At 38.3% G+C, this 21,368-nt stretch overlaps 1 protein-coding gene across 9 annotated transcripts in view; it reads right to left on the minus strand.

The window, feature by feature from the left end:
- UBR1 (ubiquitin protein ligase E3 component n-recognin 1) overlaps positions 1–21,368 on the minus strand; it is a 154,756-nt gene that overhangs the window by 114,929 nt on the left and 18,459 nt on the right. For 6 of the 9 annotated variants that reach the window (XR_009051332.1, XR_009051331.1, XM_057721874.1 and 3 more), the window contains exons 2-3: positions 15,481–15,737; positions 13,163–13,241 (exon numbers count right to left, since the gene is read on the minus strand). Coding sequence is in view for 5 of the 9 variants with exons in the window: in XM_057721874.1 (XP_057577857.1) it covers positions 13,163–13,241; positions 15,481–15,737 (336 nt within the window). In the remaining 4 variants the exon portion in view is untranslated. Of the gene's footprint in view, positions 1–13,162; positions 13,242–15,480; positions 15,738–21,368 lie in introns of those variants that run through there. The other 3 variants (XM_057721876.1, XM_057721877.1, XM_057721878.1) reach the window with 3 other exon arrangements.

Here is a 21,368-nt window from a genome sequence, read left to right on the forward strand (position 1 = left end):
CTGACAAAAATTAAAGACAGAGAAAAGTTATTAAAAGCAACAAAGGAAAAATGACAAATAACATACAAGGGAACACCCATCAGGGTAACAGCTGATTTCTCAGCAGAAACTCTGCAAGCCAGAAGGGAATGGCACGATATGTTTAAAGTGATGACAGAGAAGAACCTAAAAGCAAGAATACTCTACCCAGCAAGGATCTCATTCAGATCTGATGGAGAAATCAAAAGCTTTACAGACAAGCAACAGCTAAGAGAATTCAGCACCACCAAACCAGCCCTACAACAAATGCTAAAGGAACTTCTCTAAGCGGAAAACATAAGAGAAGAAAAGGACCTACAGAAACAAAAACAAAACAATTAAGAAAATGGTAATAGGAACATACATATCGATAATCACCTTGAATGTAAATGGACTAAATGCACCAACCAGAAGACAAAGACTGGCTGAATGGATACAAAAACAAGACCCATATATATGCTGTCTCCAAGAGACCCACTTCAGACCTAGGGACACATACAGACTGAAAGTGAGGGGATGGAAAAAGATATTCCATGCAAATGGAAATCAAAAGAAAGCTGGAGTAGCGATACTCATATCAGATAAAATAGACTTTAAAATAAAAAATGTTACAAGAGACAAGAGAGGACACTACATAAAGATCGAGGGATCAGTCCAAGAAGAAGAGATAACAATTATAAATATATATGCACCCAACAGAGGAGCACCTCAATACATAAGGCAGATGCTAACAACCATGAAAGAGGAAATCGACAGGAACACAATCATAGTGGGGGACTTTAACACCCCACTTACACCAATAGACAGATCATCCAGACAGAAAATTAATAAGGAAACACAAGCTTTAAATGACACAATAAATCAGCTGGATTTAATAGATGTCTATAGGACATTACATCCAAAAACAGCAGATTACACATTCTTCTCAAGTGCACATGGAACATTCTCCAGGATAGATCACATTCTGGGTCATAAATCAAGCCTTGGTAAATTCAAGAAAATTGAAATCGTATCAAGCATCTTTTCTGACCACAATGCTATGAGATTAGAAATCAATTACAGGAAAAAAACTGTAAAAAACTCAAACACATGGAGACTAAACAGTATGCTACTAAATAACCAACAGATCACTGAAGAAATCAAAGAGGAAATCAAAAAATACCTAGAGACAAATGACAATGAAAACACAACGATCCAAAACCTATGGGATGCAGCAAAGGCAGTTCTAAGAGGGACATTTATAGCGATACAATCCTACCCCAAGAAACAAGAAAAATCCCAAATAAACAATCTAACCTTACACCTAAAGAAACTAGAGAAAGAAGAGCAAACAAAACCCAAAGTGAGTAGATGGAGAGAAATCATAAAGATCAGAGCAGAAATAAATGAAACAGAGACAAAGAAAACAATAGCAAAAATCAATAAAACTAAAAGCTCGTTCTTTGAGAAGATCAATAAAATTAATAAACCTCTAGCAAGACTCATCAAGAAAAAGAGGGAGAGGACTCAAATCAATAAAATTAGAAATGAAACAGGAGAAGTTACAACAGACACCGCAGAAATAAAAAGCACCATAAGAGACTACTACAAGCAACTATATGCCAATAAAATGGACAACCTGGATGAAATGGACAGATTCTTAAAAACGTATAACCTTCCAAGACTGAATCAGGAAGACATAGAAAATATGAACAGACCAATCACAAGTAATGAAATTGAAACTGTGATTAAAAATCTCCCAACAAACGAAATCCCAGGACCAGATGGATTCACAGGTGAATTTTATCAAATATTTAGAGACGAGCTAACACCCTTCCTTCTCAAACTCTTCCAAAACATTGCAGAGGAAGGAACAATCCCAAACTCATTCTATGTGGCCACCATCACCCTGATACCAAAACCAGACAAAGATACTACAAAAAAAGAAAGCTACAGACCAATATCACTGATGAATTTAGATGCAAAAATTCTCAACAAAATACTAGCCAACAGAATCCAACAACACATTCAAAGGATCATACACCATGATCAAGTGGGGTTTATCCCTGGAATGCAAGGATTCTTCAATATACGCAAATCATTCAGTGTGCTACACCATATTAACAAACTGAAGGATAAAAACCACATGATCATCTCAATAGATGCAGAAAAAGATTCTGACAAAATTCAACACCCATTTATGATAAAAACTCTCCAGAAGGTGGGCATAGAGGGAACCTACCTCAACATCATAAAGGCCATATATGACAAACCCACAGCAAACATCATTCTCAATGGGGAAAAACTGCAAGCATTCCCTCTAAGATCAGGAACAAGACAAGGATGTCCACTCTCGCTACTACTATTCAACATAGTTTTGGAAGTCCTAGCCACAGCAATCAGAGAAGAAAAAGAAATAAAAGGAATCCAAATTGGAAAAGAAGTCAGACTGTCACTGTTTGCAGATGACATGATACTATATATAGAAAATCCTAAAGATACCACCAGAAAACTACTTGAACTAATCAATGAATTTGGTAAAGTTGCAGGATACAAAATTAACACACAGAAATCTCTTGCATTTCTATACACCAACAATGAAAGATCAGAAAAAGACATTAAGGAAACAATCCCATTCACCATTGCAACAAAAAGAATCAAATACCTAGGAATAAACCTAACTAAGGAGGTAAAAGACCTGTACTCAGAAAACTATAAGACACTCATGAAAGAAATCAAAGATGACACAAACAGATGGAGGGACATACCATGTTCTTGGATTGGAAGAATCAACATTGTGAAAATGACTATATTACCGAAAGCAATTTACAGATTCAATGCAATCCCCATCAAATTACCAATGGCATTTCTCACAGAACTAGAACAAGAAATTTTACGATTTGTATGGAAACGCAAAAGACCCCAAATAGCCAAAGCAATCTTGAGAAGGAAAGACAGAGTTGGTGGAATCAGGCTTCCTGACTTCAGGCTATACTACAAGGCTACAGTGATCAAGACAGTATGGTACTGGCACAAACACAGAAATATAGATCAATGGAGCAGGATAGAAAGCCCAGAGATAAACTATGGTCAACTAATCTATGACAAACGAGGCAAGGGTATACATTGGAGAAAAGGCAGCCTCTTCAATAAGTGGTGCTGGGAAAACTGGACAGCTACATGTAAAAGAATGAAATTAGAACACTTCCCAACACCATACACAAAATGGATAAAAGACTTAAATGTAAGGCCAGACACTATAAAACTCCTAGAGGAAAACATAGGAAGAACACTCTTCGACGTAAATCACAGCAAGATCTTTTTTGATCCACCCCCTAGAATAATGGAAATAAAAACAAAAATAAATAAGTGGGACCTAATGAAACTTCAAAGCTTCTGCACAGCAAAGGAAACTATAAGCAAGACGAAAAGACAACCCTCAGAATGGGAAAAAATACCTGCAAATGAATCAACAGACAAAGGATTAATCTTCAAAATATATAAACAGTTTATCCAGATCAATATCAAAAAAAAACAAACAACCCAATCAAAAAATGGGCAGAAGACCTAAATAGGCATTTCTCCATAGAAGACATAGGGATGGGACTTCCTAGGTGGCGCAGTGGTAAAGAATCCACCTGCCAATGCAGGGGACACGGGTTCGAGCCCTGCTCTGGGAAGATTCCACATGCCACGGAGCAACTAAGCCCATGCGCCACAACTACTGAGCCTGTGCTCTAGAGCCCGTGAGCCACAACTATTGAGCCCATGTGCTGCAACTATTGAAGCCCATGTGCCTAGAGTCCGAGCTCCACAACAAGAGAAGCCACAGCAATGAAGAGCCTACGCACCACAATGAAGAGTAGCCCCCACTCACAGCAACTAGAGAAAGCCTGTGTACAGCAACGAAGACCCAATGCAGCCAATAAATAAATTAAATAAATAAATTTATAAAAAAAAAAAAAAAAGAAGACATATGGATGTCCAAGAGGCACATGAAAAGCTGCTCAACATCACTAAGTATTAGAGAAATGCAAATCAAAACGACAATGAGGTATCACCTCACACCAGTCAGAATGGGCATCATCAGAAAATCGACAAACAGTACATGCTGGAGAGGGTGTGGAGAAAAGGGAACGCTCTTGCAGTGCTGGTGGGAATTTAAATTGATACAGCCACTGTGGAGAACAGTATGGAGATTCCTTGCAAAACTAAAAATAGAACTACCATAGGACCCAGCAAATCCCACTGCTGGGCATATACCCAGAGAACACCATAATTCAAAAAGACACATGCACTCCCATGTTCATTGCAGCACTATTTACAATAGCCAGGACATGGAAGCAACCTAAATGTCCATCAACAGATGAATGGATAAAGAAGATGTGGTACATACATACCATGGAATATTACTCAGCTGTAAAAAGCAATGAAACTGGGACATTTGTAGAGACATGGATGGACCTAGAGACTGTCATACAGAGTGAAGTGAGTCAGAAAGAGAAAAACAAATATTGTATATTAACACATATATGTGTGCTACAGAAAAATGGTACAAATCAACCTGTTTGCAAGGCAGAAATAGAGACACAGAGGTAAGAGAACAAACATATGGACACCAACTGGGGAAAGCGGGGAGGGTTGGGGGGGGGAACGAATTGGGAGATTGGGATACCAAATTGTACACTCTAAATATATGCAGTTTATTGTAAAAAATAAAAAAATAAAAAGTTAAAAAAAAATCAAGAAAATACATTTCCATAGCAATTGGAAAATTTTTTTAATAGTTGAGTTAAGCTGAAAGGTTTCAGTTAAAAGGTTTCTGCTAAAAGGTTTCTGTAGATTCCGCAGGTTTCTGCACTGCTGCTTATCGTACCTTTGGTTTAACTCTTTCTTAAAGCAATTTAGAAAAATGTACCAAGAATCTTTAAAAGTGCTATTTTAAATATTAATATATTTTTGGACTTCCTTGGTGGTGCAATGGTTAAGAACCTGCCTGACAATGCAGGGGACACGGGTTCAATCCCTGGTCCAGGAAGATCCCACATGTTGCGAAGCAACTAAGCCCGTGAGTCACAACTACTGAGCCTGCGCTCTACAGCCCGTGAGCCACAACTATTGAGCCTCTGTGCCACAACTACTGAAGCCCATGCATCTAGAGCCGTGCTCTGCAACAAGAGAAGCCACCACAACAAGAAGCCCGCATAACACAATGAAGAATAGCCCTCGAGTGCCGCCAACTACAGAAAGCTTGCGTGCAGCAACGAAGACCCAATGCAGCCAATAAATAAATAAATAAAATTTATTTTTTAGAGCAGTTTCAGGTTTAAAGAATGAGCAGAAAATACTGAGTTCCCATATACCCCTCCTTTTCCCTACCCACAGTTTCCCCTATTATTAACATCTTGAAATAGTGTGATACATTTGTTACAATTGAGGAGTCATCATTGATACATTATTTTTAACTAAAGTCCATAATTTACATTTGGGTTCTCTCCTTGTGTTGTATATTTTGGGGGTTTTTACAAATGTATAATGACATATATACACCACTACAGTATCACACACAGTAGTTTTATGCTCTAAAAATCCCCTGTGATCCACCTATGCATCCCTCTATCCCTCCCACCATCATCCCCCAGCCCAAGCATCCACTGATCTTCTTACTGTCTCCACAGTGTTGCCTTTGCCAGAATGTCATACAGCTGGAAGCATACAGTAGGTAGCCTTTTCACAATGGCTTCTTTCACTTAGCAATATGCATTTCAGGTTCTGCTGTATCTTTTCATAGCTTGATAGCTTATTTCTTTTTAGCACTGAATAATATTCCATTGTATCAGTGTACCACAGTTCTTTTACCTGTTCACCTACTGAAAGACATCTTGGTTGCATCCAAGTTTCGGCAAATACAAATAAAGCTGCTGTAAACATTTCTGGACAATTTCTTCTTGTTTTTGTTTTGATATAAGTTTTCAATTCATTTGGGTACATACCAAGGAGCATGGCTGCTGGCTTATATGGTTACAGTTTATTTATTTCTATAAGAAACTGCCAAACTGTCTTCCAAAGTGGCTGCATCATTTTGCATTTCCAACCCAGCAATGAATAATAGTTCCTGTTCTTCCACATCCTCACCAGCATTTGGTGTCATCAGTATTTTGGATTTTCGCCATTCTAATAGTTCTGCAGTGGTATCTCACTATCGTTTTAATTTGTAATTCTCTAATGACATATGATGTTGAGCATCTTTTCATGTGCTTATTGCCATTTACATATCTTCTTGGTGAAGGGTCTGTTTCAGATCTTTTGCTCATTTTTAAAGCTGAACTGTTCATTTTCTTATTGTTAAGTTTCGTTGATATGATTCTTTACCATAAATGATATATAATCAAGAATTCAGCTATTTTTGTGTCTGCAAGTCAGATGCTATCAAGCAAACCACCATGCATGATCCACAACCCTTTTAAATTTTTAACTCAAAAACAAATAGGGACTCCCTCTTGCAAGAGCACCAGAATCACAACTAACTACTGAACAACCATCGACAGAAAGACACTGGAACTCACCAAAGAAGACACCCCACATCCAGAGACAAAGGAGAAGCCGCAATGAGATGATAGGAGGGGCGCAATCCCGTTAAAATCAAATCCCATAAATGCCGGGTGGGTGACTCACAAACTGGAGAATAGTTATACTGCAGAAGTCCACCCGCTAAACTGAGGGTTCTGAGCCCCACATCAGTCTTCGCAACCTGGGAGTCCAGCAACGGGAGGAGGAATCCCCAGAGAATCAGACTCTGAAAGCCAGCGGGATTTGATTGCAGGACCTCCACAGGACTGGGGGAAACAGAGACTCCGCTCTTGGAGGGCACACAAAAAAATGTGCTCACCAGGACCCAGGGGGAGGGAGCAGTGACCCCACAGGAGACTGAACCAGACCTTCCTGCTGGTGTTGGAGGGCTGCCTGCAGAGGTGGGGGGGGGAGGGCAGTTGTGGCTCACTGAGGAGGCAGGGGCACTGGCAGCAGGGGTTTTGGGAAGTGCTTATTGGTGTGAGCCCTCCCAGAGTCTGCCATTAGCCCCACCAAAGAGCCTGTGGGCTCCAGCACTAGGTGGCCTCAGGCCAAACAACCAACAAGGTGCGAACACAGCCCCACCCATTAGCAGACAAGCAGATTAAAGTTTTACTGAGCTCCGCCCACCAAATCGGATTAAAGCTTTACTGAGCTCCACCCACCCAGCCCTACCCACCATCAGTCCCTCCCATCAGGAAGCACTCACAAGCCTCTTAGACAGCTTCCTCCACAAGAGGGTAGACAGCAGTATCAAGCAGTATCACCAGTATTTCATCTTGTGGAACTGAAAACCACAGCCACAGAAAGATAGAGAAAATGAAAAAGCAGAGGACTTTGTACCAGATGAAGGGACAGGATAAAAACCCAGAAAAACAACTAAATGAAGAGGAGACAGGCACCCTTACAGAAAAAGAATTCAGAATAATGATGGTGAAGATGATCCAGGACTTTGAAAAAAGACTGGATGCAAAGATTGAAAAGTTTACCAAAGACCTAGAAGAATTAAAGAGCAAACAAACAGAGATATGCAACACAATAACTGAAATGAAAAATACACTAGAAGGAACCAATAGCAGATTAACTGAGGCAGAAGGGTGAATAAGTGACCTGGAAGACAGAATGGTGATAATCACTGATGTGGAAAAGAATAAAGAAAAAAGAATGAAAAGAACTGAAGACAGCCTAAGAGATATCTGGGACAACGTCAAATGCACCAACATTCACATTATAGGAGTCCCAGAAGGAGGAGAGAGAGAGAAAGGATCTGAGAAAATATCAGAAGAGATTATAATTGAAAACTTCCCTAACATGGGAAAGGAAATAGCTACCCAAGTGCAGGAAGCGCAGAGAGTCCCAGGCAGGATAAATCCAAGGAGAAACACACCAAGACATATAGTATTCAAATTGACAAAAATTAAAGACAGAGAAATATTATTAAAAGCAACAAGGAAAAAATGACAAATAACATACAAGGGAACTCCCATAAGGGTAACAGCTGATTTCTCAGCAGAAACTCTGCAAGCAAGAAGGGAGTGGCATGATATATTTCAAGTGATGAAAGGGAAGAACCTACAACCAAGAATACTATACCCAGCAAGGATCTCATTCAGATCCGACGGAGAAATCAAAAGCTTTACAGACAAGCAACAGCTAAGAGAATTCAGCACCACCAAACCAGCCTTACAACAAATGCTAAAGGAACTTCTCTAAGCGGGAAATATAAGAGGAGAAAAGGACCTACAGAAACAAAAACAAAACAATTAAGAAAATGGTAATAGGAACATACATATCGATGATCACCTTGAATGTAAATGGACTAAATGCACCAACCAGAAGACATAGACTGGCTGAATGGATACAAAAACAAGACCCATATATATGCTGTCTCCAAGAGACCCACTTCAGACCTAGGGACACATACAGACTGAAAGTGAGGGGATGGAAAAAGATATTCCATGCAAATGAAAACCAAAAGAAAGCTAGAATAGCAATACTCATATCAGATAAAATAGACTTTAAAATAAAAAATGTTACAAGAGACAAGAAAGGACATTACATAAAGATCAAGGGATCCATCCAAGAAGAGGAGATAACAATTATAAATATATATGCACCCAATATAGGAGCACCTCAATACATAAGGCAAATGCTAACAACTATGAAAGAGGAAATGCAAGGCAGAAATAGAGACACAGGGGTAGAGAACAAACACATGGACACCAAGTGGGGAAAGCGGGGAGGGTTGGGGGGGAATGATTTGGGAGATTGGGATACCAAATTGTACACTCTAAATATATGCTGTTTATTGTGTTAACTGTATCTCAATAAAAGTTCTTAAAAAAAAAATAGGGACAACCCTCAGAATGGGAGAAAATATTTGCAAACAAATCAACAGACAAAGGATTAATCTTCAAATTATATAAACAGTTCATCCAGCTCAATATCAAAAAAATAAACAACCCAATCAAAAAATGGGCAGAAGACCTAAATAGGCATTTCTCCATAGAAGACATATGGATGTCCAAGAGGCACATGAAAAGCTGCTCAACATCACTAAGTATTAGAGAAATGCAAATCAAAACGACAATGAGGTATCACCTCACACCAGTCAGAATGGGCATCATCAGAAAATCGACAAACAGTAAATGATGGAGAGGGTGTGGAGAAAAGGAAACCCTCTTGCAGTGCTGGTGGGAATGTAAATTGATACAGCCACTATGGAGAACAATATGGAGGTTCCTTGAAAAACTGAAAATAGAACTACCATATGACCCAGCAATCCCACTGCTGGGCATATACCCAGAGAACACCATAATTCAAAAAGACACATGCACTCCCATGTTCATTGCAGCACTATTTACAATAGCCAGGACATGGAAGCAACCTAAATGTCCATCAACAGATGAATGGATAAAGAAGATGTGGTACATATATACAATGGAATATTACTCAGCTGTAAAAAGCAAAGAAACTGGGACATTTGTAGAGACATGGATGGACCTAGAGACTGTCATACAGAGTGAAGTGAGTCAGAAAAACAAATATCATATATTAACACATATATGTGGACTATAGAAAAATGGTACAAATCAACTGGTTTGCAAGGCAGAAATAGAGACACAGATGTAGAGAACAAACATATGGACACCAAGTGGGGAAAGTGGGGAGGGTTGTGGGGGGAATGAATTGGGAGACTGAGATACCAAATTGTACACTCTAAATATATGCAGTTTATTGCATATTAACTGTATCTAAATAAAAGTTCTTAAAACAAAACAAAACAAAACAAAATAAAAAAAACCCCAAAAAGAACAAATAGGAAGATTCAGTAAATTTTAATTTCCTAAATGTTCTCAGAGTTATCAGAAGCATCCTCCAGTTACAAAACACAGTTGGGTAATCCATTTACCACAAATGAACTACCTGTGTGTGTTGTGAGGCAGCAATGAAAGACTATGATCTTCTGTGGTGATAACACCCTCAATGCAGAAGCATTCCCTTTTACATGAAGAGTGTGAATAACAAGAAGGGACAGAGAGTCACCTTTCATTATTTCATCAACTATTGGTGTTTTCACAGTATTTTAAATGCCTGATTTCAATTTTACAACAATAATACCAATACTTATTCTGAAAGGTAATCGTATGTTCCAAGTAGCAGAACTTCCAACAGGATCTCTAAGAATAATTTGAAGGCTTTTTTTTTTTTTGGTTGTTGTCTGCCATGCCACACGGCTTGCAGGATCTCAGTTCTCCAACCAGGGACTGAACCCAGGCCATAGCAATGAAAGTGCTGAATCCTAACTGAGAGACCACTAGGAAAATCCCTAATTTGCAGCAATGCAGGATTTATTCCTACTTCATCACTGGTAATAACTGCACATGTCAATACAGGAACTGTACATTCTTCTGCTGCAAACTTTAGGACTGCTGTGAAAGTTGTACTTTTGGGAACACTGAGTACCCCATAAGGCAGCCATCAGTGTGATCTTAAAGGAAACTTTCGACACAGAGCAGGTCTGGACAGAAACCCCAGGCCATCTCCGAGCCGCAGCCCCAGTTCCTCTGCAGTGCCAGGGATTGCAAAAGTTGTTCTGCGCTATTCTGTGACTAAAGGTTTTTCTTGGTGCTTTCTTCATGTAGTATTTCATCTTTAGTCTGCATGCCCATCATTATTCTTTTCTTCCCCTTCTCTGCAGCAACACATATGCCTTCTTATTTCTTTCAATCTTTTTTTTTAAGGCTTCATTTTCTTCTTTTATTCAGTGTTTTATTATAAAAAGAATATACACAATGTATAGGTGAGCTACAAAGTATAATAATAAAATGAACACCACTGACCCAGCATCTAACACAAGAGAATATTAATACTGCTAAAGATCCCTATGTGATCATCCACTTGCCCTGGAGGATACTATTACATGAATTGTATTTGTTAGTCATTCTCTCACTCCTCCTTAAAAATTTCACCACACATGATAGGTGTTCCAGAAAGATTCTACCAACTTATTCTCCCACCAAAAGTCTTCTCTTCACACTCACTTTTGAAGGGTATTATTTTTTTAAAGCTTATAAATATAATTTTTTATTAGTTACACAATAGCCCATCCTTCTGATAATTCAAAGATTCATGAGTAAGCTGTGTATGCACTTTCTGTAAAAGAAGAGCTCTGCAAAAACCTAAAGATGATAAACCTAAGGATGCCTCATAAAAGAGTGCTTTGTGGTGGCAATGTAGACTGGTAAGCTTTCAGTACTCAAAGGTAGCTTAGTAAAGAGGTTCCCAGAATTTAACAGACAAGTTTTACCAGTCCAGAGAAAAATCAGAAAATGAAGGAATGTGATGAGCTTTTTCACAGAGCTACATGTACCTGCTCTTCAGTCTGAGATTATCCTACTTTCTTGGAATTAAATTTCCTTTTTCTTTTTCTTCATAAAATGATAGGAGATGGTAGGTATTTTTTGGTTGCTGTTCATGTGCCTTTTAAAATTAAAATTGAACTTACTTAGCCAAATAAAAATTTGAAAACCCTACGTTTTACCCAAAGTCCTCTGAAATTGTCCTGGCCCACAAAACCCCAAAGCTTGGCAACTGGAAAACTCTGGTCTTAAGCCTTCAGCATCTCTCTCCCTTAATCTCCCAGAGTAAAAATCAGAAGAAATTAACAGCTTCCTTGTCTCTACTTCTGGCATTCTTTCTTGAGTTCTCCAGCATAAGGAAAAAACTATAATAAATGGAAATGACTAGGCAATATGGAATATAACCAATGATCAACTTTGTAAATTCAATCAGTGATTAGCTTTGCAATGTTAGGAAAACATTTTAACCACACTATATGATAGGCTCCTCACTCTGTTTTTTCTTGGGCACAATAACATTAATACATACCTATAACATATATCTATAGCCTATCACTTCCTGAGACAGAACCGCACTTTCACCTGTATGGAAGAAATAGTCTACATAACTTTAAGATGCTATTTACATTTACACAGGACCTTAGGCATATTTTACACAGAAAGAGAAACATCAGTTATTATGTCTGTCCAAGCCCAGAGCACACAACCAATACTGTTATTTGAAAAATACATTTCAGCTCAAAATAACAAGATTGTCTAAAGATGTAACAGGAAAGGCAAAACCCCTCAATCTCACTACTAATTAAGAAAATTAAACTAAGACCACAATGCAATACCATTATATACCCACCAGATCGGCTACAATTAAAAAGACTGGCAACACCAAATCTTACAAGAATGTGAAGCCATGGGAACTCTCATATACTGCTGAAGAACTTACAAATTGGTATAACCACTTTGGAAAACAGTCTGACATTATCTACTATGACTTAAGGTATACCCTAGAACTCAGCAATTCTATTCCAGATATATACCCTGGATAAACTCCTGTACATGTGTACCAAAATACACAAATAAGAATGTTCATAGCAGATTTGTCTTAATATAATAATATTCCCAAGTTGGAAACTATATCCATATACAGCACACTGAATAAAGACAATATGGATTTTTAAGCAATAAGGTAAATGGACAAAATGTATAATAAATATATACATAATGCTGAGTGAAAGCTACTCAACAAGAAAAAGATACAGAATGACTCCATCTATACAGAATTCAAAAACAAACAGAACTATTCAATATGATTTGGATGATAAGCTTAAGGGAGATAAAGAAATCCATTATCACAAAACACAGAAGAGAGGTTATCACAAAGGAGGAGAGAAGGATGGTGATCCAGAAGGGACAAATGGGAGGCCCCTGAGAGCTGGAAATGTCTCATTTCTTGACCTAAGTAGTGGTTACAAGCTATTTCATAGTTATTCGTTAAGCCGTTTGTATGCTTTGTACAATCTTTTGTATAAAAATGATATATCTCAAAATATCAAAAAAAATCGTAAGGGGCTGCCTCTTGAGGTAGTAGATGTCCTATTACATGATATGTCTGACCAGAGCTAACGGTTCACAAATCAGGTCTGTTACAGCAGGAACTCAAGTACTAATCAGTAATTTGGACTAGCTGGCCATCAGAGTCCTGCCAATCTAGAGATTTTATGCATCTGTTTTCATACCTTGTAACGATGATTTTTATGAACACTATTCTGGAAGCAGTCCATACAGAGTACACATGTTGGATCAATTGCACAGTCCCTGAAAAAGATTAAAAATCAGATTCCAAAATTTAGATGACTCCCGCTGATGCTCAAGGTATGACTATAATATAATGTGAATGAGTTTCCTATATGATGCACAAACTGATCGTGAAAATACTTCAAAAACTGAATTCCAGGGACTTCCCTGGCAGTCCAGTGGTTAAGACTTTGTCTTCTGATGCAGGGGGTGTGGGTTCTATCCCTGGTTGGGGAGCTAAGATCCCACATGTCCCAGGGCCAAAAAACCAAAACATAAAACAGAAGCAATATTGTAACAAATTCAACAAAGACTTTAAAAATGGTCCACATCAAAAAAATCTTAAAAAAAAAAATGAATTCCAAATAATGTTAGCCTCTTTTTGGCCATACTTAAATGTATAAGTTTGGATATTTGGTTTTGTTTCTTAACTTTTCCTCATTACTTTGAGCTTTCACCTGGTTTCAAACTGTTACGCTACAATTCAGAATTAGTTTTCTGGTGCTCAATTCAGCAGCATATATACCAAAATTAGTTTTCTGAAAATTGATCAGCTTTTTTTCATTCTCTGCATCATCTTATGCTATTAGAGTTACAAATGTATTTTACAGAGACTGACTGTTCACTGGTAAATGAGGCTTGGTAATGAATTTTCATTCTGATGAATTTAAAATTCTTTAGAAGGTAAGCAACATACAGGAAGGGATTTTAACTTATTTTATATATTATGTCCCAAGCATGTAGAGCAGCGCCTGGCACACAACAGGTATTCAATGAATATTTATTGAATAAACTAAATTCAATCTCTCCTAATCTCTTTCCTAATAAAAACTTTAAAATGTAAAATTTTATTTAATACTTTCAGGGAAACATTAATAACAATATAAATTAGTGCAAAGTGCAAAATTAATTTTTAAAATATTTAGACAAGTTGAAGAGATGGAATTGGGCAGTTTTTTTTTATAAATTTTATTTATTTATTTATTTATTATTTTTGGGGGGGAAATTGGGCAGTTTTAAGAATGAATTTATAAAGGGTAATAAGTAAAGATTCACTAATAAAAGTCTCTAAAATATATATGATCTACTAACCTATCTAGAGCAGGATTTCTCAACCTCAGCAGTACTGACATTTTGAACTGAATAACTATTTGCTGCGGATACAAGAGACTGTCCTGTGTACCACAGGATTTTTAAGTAGCAACCCTGGTCTCTACCCACTAGATGCCAGTACCATTTCCCTAGCTAAGGCAATTAAAAATGCCCCCATGACCCTTTTAAGAGAAATAAGGTCTACGAATGTCTACTAATGCTTTAGTTGAAACTGACTGGGCTCCAGCTAAAAATATATAACAAGATAAATGAAACTTTTTGCCATATAGCAAAATAGTACACAAAATACAAAAGCTGACTTTTTCCTGAGAAAAGAAGAGAATAAAGAAAGGTACTATGTTCTGAACAACTGTTAACTATACATAAACTGGTCAAACCTAAAATTACAGTGAAGGAAAAAACAATTAACCGTATTTATAAAATCTAAAAATTCACATTCCTAACCTAAACAACCTCTAATAAAAGAAAAAAAAAAAAAAACTAAAAGTGCTGTTAAGATCTAAACGTTAAAAGTTTTGGGCAGGAGTTAAAAAATAAAAAAGTTCTCTGTGTTACCACGCTGTTTAAGTCAACTTCTCTCACAAAAGGCAAAAAAAGCCTAAAGCTGTTTCCAGTTTCCCTACCACTGGCCTCTTATATCCAACTAAATTACAAATGCTCCTACAAGTCCACAACCCTTTGATACCAAATCTCACTTGGTGGCAAAAAAATGACCAGAAATGACAAGGGACTACAGACTTTACTTACACCACTTGCTGTGAACAGTCATAGATTTCTTACAGAAATGCTATGTTTGATTACAGGATCCTACTTGGCCTCTACTGGGGAAGTATTCAGAATTCTGAAATACATGTGGCACCAAGAGTTTCAGATAAGGGTGTATGCACTATATTATAAACAAGGCAAAAATCTATCACTTATATACGTTTGGAGAACAGAAAGAAAAAGTGAGAAAACTGTTTAAGTTATATATTCAAAAACAAGCTGTACTAGCAAAAACAAACTTACAAGTGCATAATAAAAGGAAGTAAATTAAGTAGAATTAAATATATTATAAATAGTAATATGCCATGAAAGGTACAAAATAAAATATGCACAGAACATCAAGTTGTAATTATAACCAATCCTGTACATTTCTAAATCTTACCTACAAGAATATGTTGTCTCTCCACTTTTGAAAACCTTCCCACAGAGTTGAAATGCTCCACTGTGCTTCAATTTCTCTAAGCAAATATCTGGATCTTCTCCAAATAAGTACCACTCCAGTGGAGTGAATATTGACATTTGTATACTCTCCTCCTGCTTTTCCAAGTCTGGGTCCATTTCAGCAAAATAAATTTCTGGCACCAATTGTGCCAAATGGTTCAAGAAAGCAGTATAAAAATCAATTTGCTGATCCCACCACTGAAAAACAAAACAAAACAAAAATTAAATTTTGTTATAAGTTCCTTCTTAAAGATCTAGGGGCACAAGTAATGACATAATCCTGTAGTTTCAGAGAAAGTGATTTACAATATATTCTTTTTTTTTAAGTTAATTTATTTATTATTTATTTTATTGGCTGTTGGGTCTTCATTGCTGCACATGGGCTTTCTCTAGTTGTGGCAAGCGGGGGCTACTCTTCATTGTGATGCGCGGGCTCCTCACTGTGGTGGCCTCTCCTGTTGTGGAGCACAGGTTCTAGGTGCGTGGGCTTCACTAGTTGCAGCACATGGGCTCAATAGCTGTGGCTCATGGGCTCTAGAGCACAGGCTCAACAGCTGTGGCGCACGGGCTTAGCCGCTCCAAGGCATGTGGTATCTTCTTGGGGCAGGGATCGAACCTGTGTCCCCTGCATTGGCAGGCAGATTCTTAACCAGTATGCCACCTAGGAAGTCCCCACAATATATTCTTATTTTATCCTTCACCAATACAAAAGGAAGGTAAATGACTTTTTTTTTTTAAAAAAAAAGGTCTTGGAAATAAATGGTTGCCCACATATCATAAATATCTGGAAAAAAAGAAGCTTAGTCTATAGCGGATGAGAATTATTCTTCTCTTCTGAAGTGGTCAACTCCTGTTGTGTGAAGGTGATTCTATTATCAGTTAGAGGCTATACACAAAAAGCATTTCCCATAACTATTTTATTGTTTCTTCCAGTTTTACTGAAATGTAATTAACATACAGCACTTTCAAGTTTAAAGTGTACAGCATAATTATATGACTTTCATACATCATGAAAGGACTACCACAATAGTTTCAGTGAACATCCATTATCTCACACAGATACAAAACTAAATGAATAGAAAAAAGCTTTTTCCTTGTGATGACAACTCTTAGGATTTACTCTCTAGTAATTATTTAAAGGAATCATAGTGTTTAATGAGAGATTGAAATGAATGAGTGCCAGTTTTTAGAACACAAAAAACACTAACCATAAAAAAAAAAAAAGATAATCAGACCTCAGCAAAAGTAAAACCTTCTGCTCTTCAAAAGAAACTGTTACAGATGGCTTTTCTGCCATGCTTATTTACACATGAAAACATGCTCAACATCATTAAATCATTAGAAAAATGCAAATTAAAATGACAGTGAGGAGAAACCAAGACGGCAGAGGAGTAGGAGGAGGTGGAGTTCATCTCTCTCCACAAATGCATCAAGAATATATCTACAGATGGAACAATTCTCACAGAACACCAGCTGAACACTAGCAGAAGAACCTGGACATTGGAAAGTACAAGAAAGATCCCTATATAACCAGGTAGGATGAAAGAAAACGGGAGAAAGAAGGGAAAAAGAAGAGGAGGGGAAGCAGGATGGGATCTGTGCCCCTGGTGGGGAGCTGAAGCAGAGGAGAGGTTCCCACATCCAGGGAAGCCCCCTCACCAACGGGGAAATCAGTTGGGACAAAAGGGGGAGAATCTGAGGCTGTCAGAGGAGGGTGAAACAGCCAGTCTGTGGCAGAGAGGACAGAGTGGGACCTACACAGATAGTCTGTGCCACAGCCCTACATGCCCCAGACTGGGATGTGCTGGTGTGCACAAGGACCAGGAGCTGGAACGTTGGGTTTGGAGAGCAAACCCAGGGAAAGGACTGCTGCTGTTGGCTGTGAGGAGAAAGCCTGAGGGGATGGGGAGGGAGGAAATCCACAACCTGGAATGCTTGTGGAGGAAACCCAGACTGCCACAGAAACAAGGCAATGCTGTTAAGTGATGTGCAGGGGGTAGAGCCACCACTGCAGCCTCTCTCTCCCCACACGCCAGCCCCCTGCCCCTCCAGGGGCTAGGAAAAGGCCCCACCAGGGCTGACCTCACACCTGCTGCCAGGTGCCAGGAAAAGCTCCCACTATGGCCAGATCTTTCATGCCCATGGCCACCAGATTTCCTTTGCACCTCTTGCCTCCAGGGCCCTCATGATGCAGGCAGTCAAGGCACCTCCACACCCTGTCTTCACCAGGAGAGCCTTGGGAGCAGACTCCTGTGGGTGGCCCACATGCAGATGGGGGGCTAAAACCACAGCTGAGCCCCGGGGTGGGGGGGCAACTAAGGAAGAGGAACAAAAATCTTTCTGTGCAGCATTACAAAATGCAGATTGAATCCCCATGATCAGTTTGGTAAACCCTGCATCTATGGAATATTTGAATGGACAATGAATGTTTCCAAAACTGAAACTGGTCTAGCTTTAGCAGCTGTGGACTTTGGGACTAGTACACGTGGGAGTTGGGCCAAGTCAGAGTCTGAGCTGCCCCAACAGTGCCCACAGAGGGACCAGAGACCTACCTGGAGGTTATGGAAGGCCTCCTGGGGAGGTGGAGTTTGGCTGTGACTCATGGTAGGGGCAAGGACACTGAGAGCTGAGACCCCAGGAAAATATAATTTTTGTTTTGTTTTGTTTTGTCTTATTATGTTTTTATTTTTATTTTTTTAAATTAAGACTTTTTTTATATTTCTATTTCTCCTTTACTTTTTTGTTGTCCTGAGTTTTTTCCTTGTTCTTTTTCTTTCCTTTGTTCTATTTTGTTTTTATCTTTTTTCCTTTGTTCTATTTGTTCTTATCATTTTTAACTTTTTTAAATCATTTTTGTATCTTTCTTTTGTTTTCTTTGCTTTTTCCTTCAGTTTGCATTCTGCTTTTTTTTTTTTATTTTTTGTTTCTGTTAGTTTTGTTTTTGTTTGATTTCATTTTGGGATTCTTTTGTTTGCCTGGCTGTTCTCTTGTTTTTTGTTTTCTGTGTTTTCTGTTTTTATTTCTTATTTTATATGTGTGTATGTTTGTTTTTGTTTGGTTTTGCTTTTACCATTTGTCTGGGGTTTTGTTTGTCCATTTGTTTATTTTTACCTGTTGCTGTTTGCTTGTTTTTGTCTTTGTTTTTTGTCCTGGGTGTTATATGTCTGTTCATTTGTTTTCTTCCCACCCTTTTTTTTCTTTTTTCTTTTCTTTTCCTTTTTTTTTTTTCACTTTTTTGCAGGGTCTTGGTTTCCAGGTCAGTGGGTCAGGCCTGAGCCTCTGGGATGGCAGCACCAGAGAATTCCCAGCTCCAAGGAATACTAACTTGTGAGAAGTCTCCCAGAGGTCTCCACCCAACTCCAAGACACAGCTCCACCCAATTGCCTGCAGACTCCAGTGTGGAACGCCCCACGCCAAACAACAAGCAAGACAGGACTATAGGCAGACAAGCTGTCTAAAGTCATACTAAGCCCACAGACACCTCAAAACACACCAACTGACATGGTCCTGCCCATTAGAGGGAAAAAAAACCCAGCTCCACCCACCAGAACACAGGCACCAGTCTCTCCCACCAGGAAGCTTACACAAACCAGTGGACCAACCTTACCCACTGGGGGCAAACACCAGAAAAAAGAGCAACTACAGCCTTACAGGCTGCAGAAAGGAGACCTCAAACACAGTAAGTCAGACAAAATGAGAGGACAGAGAAATATGCTGCAGACAAAGGAAAAAGGTAAAAATGCACAAGACCAAATAAATGGAGAGGAAAGAGGCAATCTACCTGAAAAACAATTCAGAATGATGGTAGTAAAGATGATGCAAAACCCTAGAAATAGAATGGAGAAAATACAATAAACATTTAACAAAGGACCTAGAAAAACTAAAGAACAGTGATGAACAACATAGTAACTAAACTAACAATACACTAAAAGGAATCAATAACAGAATAACTGAAGCAGAAGAATGGATAAGTGAGCTGGAAGACAGAATGGTGGAAATAACTGCCATGGAGCAGAATAAAGAAAAAACAATGAAAAGAATTGAGGATAGTCTCAGAGACCTCTGGGACAACATTAAATGTACCGACATTCAAATTATAGGGGTCCCAGAAGAAGAAATAAAAGAGAAATGGTCTGAGAAAATATTTGAAGAGATTATAGTCAAAAACTTTTCTAACGTGGGAAAGGAAATAGTCAAGTCCAGGAAGTGCAGAGAGTCCCATACAGAATAAACCCAAGGAGAAATAGGCCAAGACACATATTAATCAAAGTATCAAAAATTAAATACAAAGAAAAAATATTAAAACCAGTAAGAGAAAAGCAAGAAATTACAAGGGAATCCCCATAAGGTTATCCACTGATTTTTCAGCAGAAACGCTATAGGCCAGAAGGCTGTGGTAGAATATATTTAAAGTGATGAAAGGGAAAAACCTACAACCAAGATTACTCTACCTAGCAAGGCTCTCATTCAGATTTGATGGAAAAATCAAAAGCTTTACAGACAAGCAAAAGCTAAAAGAATTCAGCCCTACCAGACCAGCTTTGCAACAAATGCTAAAAGAACTTCTCTAGGCAGGAAACACAAGAGAAGAAGAAGATCTACAAAAACAAACGCAAAACAATTAAGAAAACGGTAATAGGAACATACATCTCAATAATTACCTTAAATGTAAATGGATCAAACACTCCAACCAAAAGACACAGACTGCTAAATAGATACAAAAACAAGACTTGTATGTACGTTGTCTACAAGAGACCCACTTCAGATCTAGGGACACATACAGACTGAAAGTGAGGAGATGGAAAAAGATATTCCATGCAAATGGAAATCAAAAGAAAGCTGGAGAAACAATACTCATATCAGACAAACCAGACTTTAAAATAAAGACTGTCACATGAGACAAGGAAGGAAACTACATAATGATCAAGGGATCAATCCAAAAAGAAGATATAACAATTATAAATATGTATGTACCCAATATAGCAGCACCTCAATACATAAGACAAATGCTAACAAATATAAAAGAGGAAATCAAGAGTAACACAATAATAGTGGGAGACTTTAACACCTAACTTACATCAATGGATAGATCATCCAGACAAAAAATTAATAAGGAAAAATAAGCCTTAAATGACACATTAGACCATACAGATTTAATTGATATCTATAGGACACTCCATCTGAAAGCAGCAGAATACTCTCTCCCTTCCTTCCTTCCTTCCTTCCTTCCTTATTTATTTGTTGGTTTTGTTTGTTTGTTTATTGGCTGCATTAGGTCTTCATTGCTGCGTGCGGGCTTTCTTTAGTTGTGGCAAGCAGGGGCTACTCTTCATTGGGGTGCATGGGCTTCTCCACATGGTCGCTTCTCTTGTTGCAACGCATAGGCTCTAGACACGTGGGCTTCAGTACTTGCAGCACATGGGCTCAGTAGTTGTGGTGCATGGGCTTAGTTGCTCCACAAAATGTGCAATCTTCCTGGGCCAGGGCTGGAACCCATGTCCCCTGCATTGGCAGGTGGATTCTTAACCATTGTGCCACCAGGGAAGCCCCAGAATACACTTTCTTCTCAAATGCACACAGAACATTCTCCAGGACAGATCACACCTTGGGTCACAAATCAACCCATAGTAAGTTTAAGAAAACTGAAATCATATCAAGCATCTTTTCTGACCACAATGCTATGAGATTAGAAATCAATTACAGGAAAAAACCTATAAAAAATACAAACACATGGAGCCTAAACAACATGCTACTAAATAAACAAGAGATTACTGAAGAAATGAAAGAGGAAATCAAAAAATACCTAGAAACAAATGACAACGAAAACAT

This window comes from Hippopotamus amphibius, chromosome 2, assembly GCF_030028045.1.
Source record: "Hippopotamus amphibius kiboko isolate mHipAmp2 chromosome 2, mHipAmp2.hap2, whole genome shotgun sequence".
Lineage (NCBI taxonomy): Eukaryota > Metazoa > Chordata > Mammalia > Artiodactyla > Hippopotamidae > Hippopotamus > Hippopotamus amphibius.